Below are 4,302 nucleotides of genomic sequence, written 5' to 3' on the forward strand. Positions count from 1 at the left end.
GTTCCTTATCAGGTAGATTACAAAAAACTCAGTAACTTTAGAGCTTTCGAACAATTGACTATTCTTCTTTAGCTTGATGTCTTTTGGTCTTTTGAAATGTACTTGACTTTTAGATGATTCTTTGTGCTAATTGTTTCACCATGAATGTTTCAAAGTTAAGCCTAAGTTCTAGAATAGAGGCCTAAACATGAAATAAAAGTTACCACTAAAATAAAATAGGACACACTGAAATTGATAACCATTTAGATCAACAATAAACAATGTAATAAATGGCTTTCCATACACTTAGCCACACTAATCAGCCTAGTACTAAGCCTAGGATGGTCAATAGAGAGGTCATTTAAGGAAACCGGTGATTTAAGGCTATTTCGTTAGATCTCTATGAATGAATGAAAAAACAACAACAATAAATGAAAATCTGACATGATGAAATCTATATAGATTATACTATGATGGTACCATACTGGTCATTATATCATCCTTATTACATTTACTCTTTTTTGCACAAATGATATTTTTAACATGAGATTCAATAGGTAAATCATCTTGTAATGCGTTGTGATTCAACTTCAACTGTATCTTTGGGCTTTACTGTGCTGTTAGTTTCACAATATATTGAAACTAATGATTTCTTATATATTATTCCAATCCCCCTGTTTGAAGATAACGATACTATTTTGCTCGTTGTTGTTTTATTTTTCGCTGTCAGTACAGTAATCAGTTGACGAATCTCCGATTCAGCTTGGTATGTCAAATCGATTGGAATATCTTCGTATAAGTTCTTCCCTCAACCAACCGGTACCCATGGTTTATCTTAATCGCTACGCTTAAACCATCGCATTCCCAAACATATCTAGAACATTTCAAGCATGTTATTTTCCATGTTGGCTCTCATAGTCTCGGATCAGGTCACGGATCTAGTTCAGAGACCTAGACCACGTGCCAAATGTCTTCTTTATTTGTCTAATCTAACCGACCCAAATCTTTTCAGAATGACTCTTTTTTTTTTATTCACATGAAGATGCTGTGCTGGCTCGTGTGGCAGGTGTTAACTTAATTGATCTGATTTAATTTGTATTTTAAAAACAAGAGGAATTTCCTTGATTGAACACAGGTTTACTGCACATTTGTGTCACTTGTCTTGACAAATTCAATCTGCTATATATTCCTATATTTGTTTTGATTATAAGTTAAACTTCAGTAGAAAACAATGAAATGTTAAGAGTTATAGGCTTAGAATTACACACAAATAATCTTTTAACATACTGTGATGTTTCCTCCTCCTCTTTTGTTTCTATCTTAAGTCGAATTAATTTTTTCCTTCTCCATTTTTTTAGTCGTCTCTTCTAGGATTTACAATTTTTGTCTAAAATGCTTCTATCTATTTGTAGCCTACTTTCGTATGTAACTATCTATCTTAAATCCAGTACATCTCAGTTTGTCAGAAATTCAATATTTCTTGAACTCAGTTTCACCAATTTCTTGTTCACAAAACAAATCTTTTATCTAATCTCCTCAAAAATTGATTAAAATCAGAGAATAATTCGAGTTCCACGAACAATATCTGAAGAAACCATACTGAAATATTTTCTTTTCCTCGATACTTTTCAGCTTTCTTTTAAATGTTCTTGTTCAATGCAATACTGGAATTACTGCATGTTTAGGTGATTTGTTTGTTGTTAAGCGCAAAGCTTTACAACAGGCTAATCGTGCTCTAGCCACCTCGGCTATCGAAACTTGATTTATAGCGTTATAAACCCTATAACTTATCGCTGAGCCACCGGGGACATTTGAATAAAACTATTTGCTTTTTACTTCGGTAAAATCTTAGAAGGATGATTTCCATGTGTGTAGTAATATTTAAGAAGCAACAATATACGGAAAAATATTAAGTTTTCCAAATATTGTAAAAAGTGCTATTCTATTAAAAGCAAATTCATTTTCCACAGTGAATTGGAAATCGAATCGCTAATTATGTTTCAAGATGGGCAAGTAAAAAATAATTATATTTGTTTGCAGTAGGCCTACCCGTTAATTAAATAATTATTTTACTTTTTTTCATTTGTTATAGTGTTACTGTAATAATACTTGCGCAAGTTATCTCTTCAAATGTATGATAAAAAATTGTTAAAAATTAAATTAATAATTTAAGAAATATTTGCATGATTTTATACGAATAATATGTAAGTCAAAGTGAAGTGTGCATATAAGTGTTACATAGTTAATTAAACATTTCCATGAGTAACTTACACTGAATTTTTAAATGGAAAGGATTGCTCACACTATTACCAAGCGGGTTTGTTGCTGAACAAGTATAGCGACCTCTCATGGACCGATGAACCTTCTGCAGTACAAGAGACTGGTTACTTATTATAATACCTGCAGAGGTATTTGTACTCAACTCTTTCCTCTCGAATTTCCACACAATATTTGTCACCCATGGATTCGCAAGGATATCACATTCAAAATATACATCATATCCTTCCTGTATATGAGAATGTCTTAATTTACTACCAAGACGAAGGGAGAGTACTGGAACGTCTAGAAAAATACGAAAATACGAAGTGTATGAAGTGTATCAAATCTAGGTGTACGTGTCAAAAGCTTTTACGTTATAAGTACAACACAGTAAACTTTGAACTGTAGAATATCGTGAATAGATTTTCTGAAAATTAAATAGTGTATACAACATATCTGCATAAAATTAAAATTTGTTTGCTAATATTGTATAACAATATGTGGAAAAAATTCAGATGAATTATTTTTTGGAGATATCAGATTCAGATTTACTTAATTAGAGTAAATACTTATGTTTGTTGCTCACAATTTTCAAGAGTAAAGATAATACATAGTAGAGATGGAGAATATATATATATATGTTAGAATATATATATAAAACTGTAGGAAATAAAAGTTAAAGTCCACAGTAAAATACGTTAGAAACAGTTAATTTCCAATACAAGTTAAACGAATAAAAAAATTAATTATTCTTAACGTACGGTGTATTTCAAGTTTCCATCCGTTTTCGATCGCACTTTCCTTTATTTCCGGATTCTCAGCCCGACAAGAAAGGTATTTGCCACTATCTTCCAGAGATGGTTGGAACGTCAGTGTGCTGATGGAGATATTCCCATTATGGGTCGTCCAATTTTTTGTGCGCTTGAGCTTTCTGTTTTCTTTCCACCAGGTTATTACAGCTGGAGGTCTCGATCCTGATGTTCTACATTCCAACTCGGTTAATCTTCCAGAAATTAGGGGTTCATAGGCTCCATCTATCTCTAGTTGAACAGGCCTAACTGTTATGTAAAACGAGGTGTTTTGGTTAATTAATAGTTTTCTAAACTTTACCTGCAAATAACGTTTAAAAGAAAGACTATAAAATTAGTATAGTTTCAGGTTCTACGTTTTGCACTTTAAAAGTTAGTAAATCCATTATGAACCATAGTAACTTGTATGTTAAAAACATACAAATAAGCTTAATCGGTAACTTATATATTAAAAACATATAAGTAAAATTAATAAAAAAAACTTAGAATCTGCATAGAAGAAAATAGCTGTATTATATAAAACACACTTACTCTGGATGCTATAATCACAGTTAAGGATCAGAGTTTCAACAACTCTACTTTGTATTCTATCTACAAATGTTTTAAGCAAGGTAGGTATTGAACGTACTTACGATTTAAGTCGATTTTAACTGAGGAAGATATCGGAAGAGATATATTGTTATTCGAAGCTCGACAAGTAAAAACAACCATAAGGTCATTGCGATGAAGAGGAGGAACATGTAACTGGTTGAATGTTATTTTCTGTGGCGTTACTTCATACGATTCATCGATGAGCTCAGATTCCTTCCACCACGTCAAGGAAGGCAGCGGATTCCCTGCAAGTGATATGATAAGCGTATCTATCAAAATGTAATAGTACTGTCTGTTGTCTATTGTATGTTCACATAACTACTTCGCAGAGTGTGGATGGATCTCCACCAAATTGGAGTACGGGTACACACAAATTATCAGTTTGGCATTTTGTGTTTTTTACCACTACCTCACCTAATATGGATGGATCTTCACCAAATTTGGTATGGAGGTTCATTAGGTTCATGGAGAGATACATACAAACTTTCAGTTTTTGCATTTTGCGTTTTGTCGGTTTTTATGGGCGTTTTTTACCATTACTTCGCCCCCTGTTGATGGATCTTCACCAAATTTGGTATGGAGGTTCATTAGGTTCATGGAGAGATACATACAAACTTTCAGTTTTTGCATTTTGCGTTTTGCGGTTTTTATGGGCGTTTTTTAC

General features: G+C 32.7%; 1 protein-coding gene across 5 annotated transcripts in view; it reads right to left on the reverse strand.

Annotated features, from left to right (window-relative positions):
- LOC106462180 (nephrin-like) overlaps nucleotides 1–4,302 on the reverse strand; it is a 96,913-nt gene that overhangs the window by 23,942 nt on the left and 68,669 nt on the right. For 3 of the 5 annotated variants that reach the window (XM_022389365.1, XM_022389366.1, XM_022389368.1), the window contains 3 exons: nucleotides 3,680–3,883; nucleotides 3,000–3,296; nucleotides 2,251–2,541 (listed from right to left, as the gene is read on the reverse strand). In XM_022389365.1, the coding sequence (XP_022245073.1) occupies nucleotides 2,251–2,541; nucleotides 3,000–3,296; nucleotides 3,680–3,883 (792 nt within the window). The remainder of the gene's footprint in view (nucleotides 1–2,250; nucleotides 2,542–2,999; nucleotides 3,297–3,679; nucleotides 3,884–4,302) is intronic. The other 2 variants (XM_022389367.1, XM_022389369.1) reach the window with 2 other exon arrangements.

Source organism: Limulus polyphemus, unplaced genomic scaffold, assembly GCF_000517525.1.
Source record: "Limulus polyphemus unplaced genomic scaffold, Limulus_polyphemus-2.1.2 Scaffold1111, whole genome shotgun sequence".
Lineage (NCBI taxonomy): Eukaryota > Metazoa > Arthropoda > Merostomata > Xiphosura > Limulidae > Limulus > Limulus polyphemus.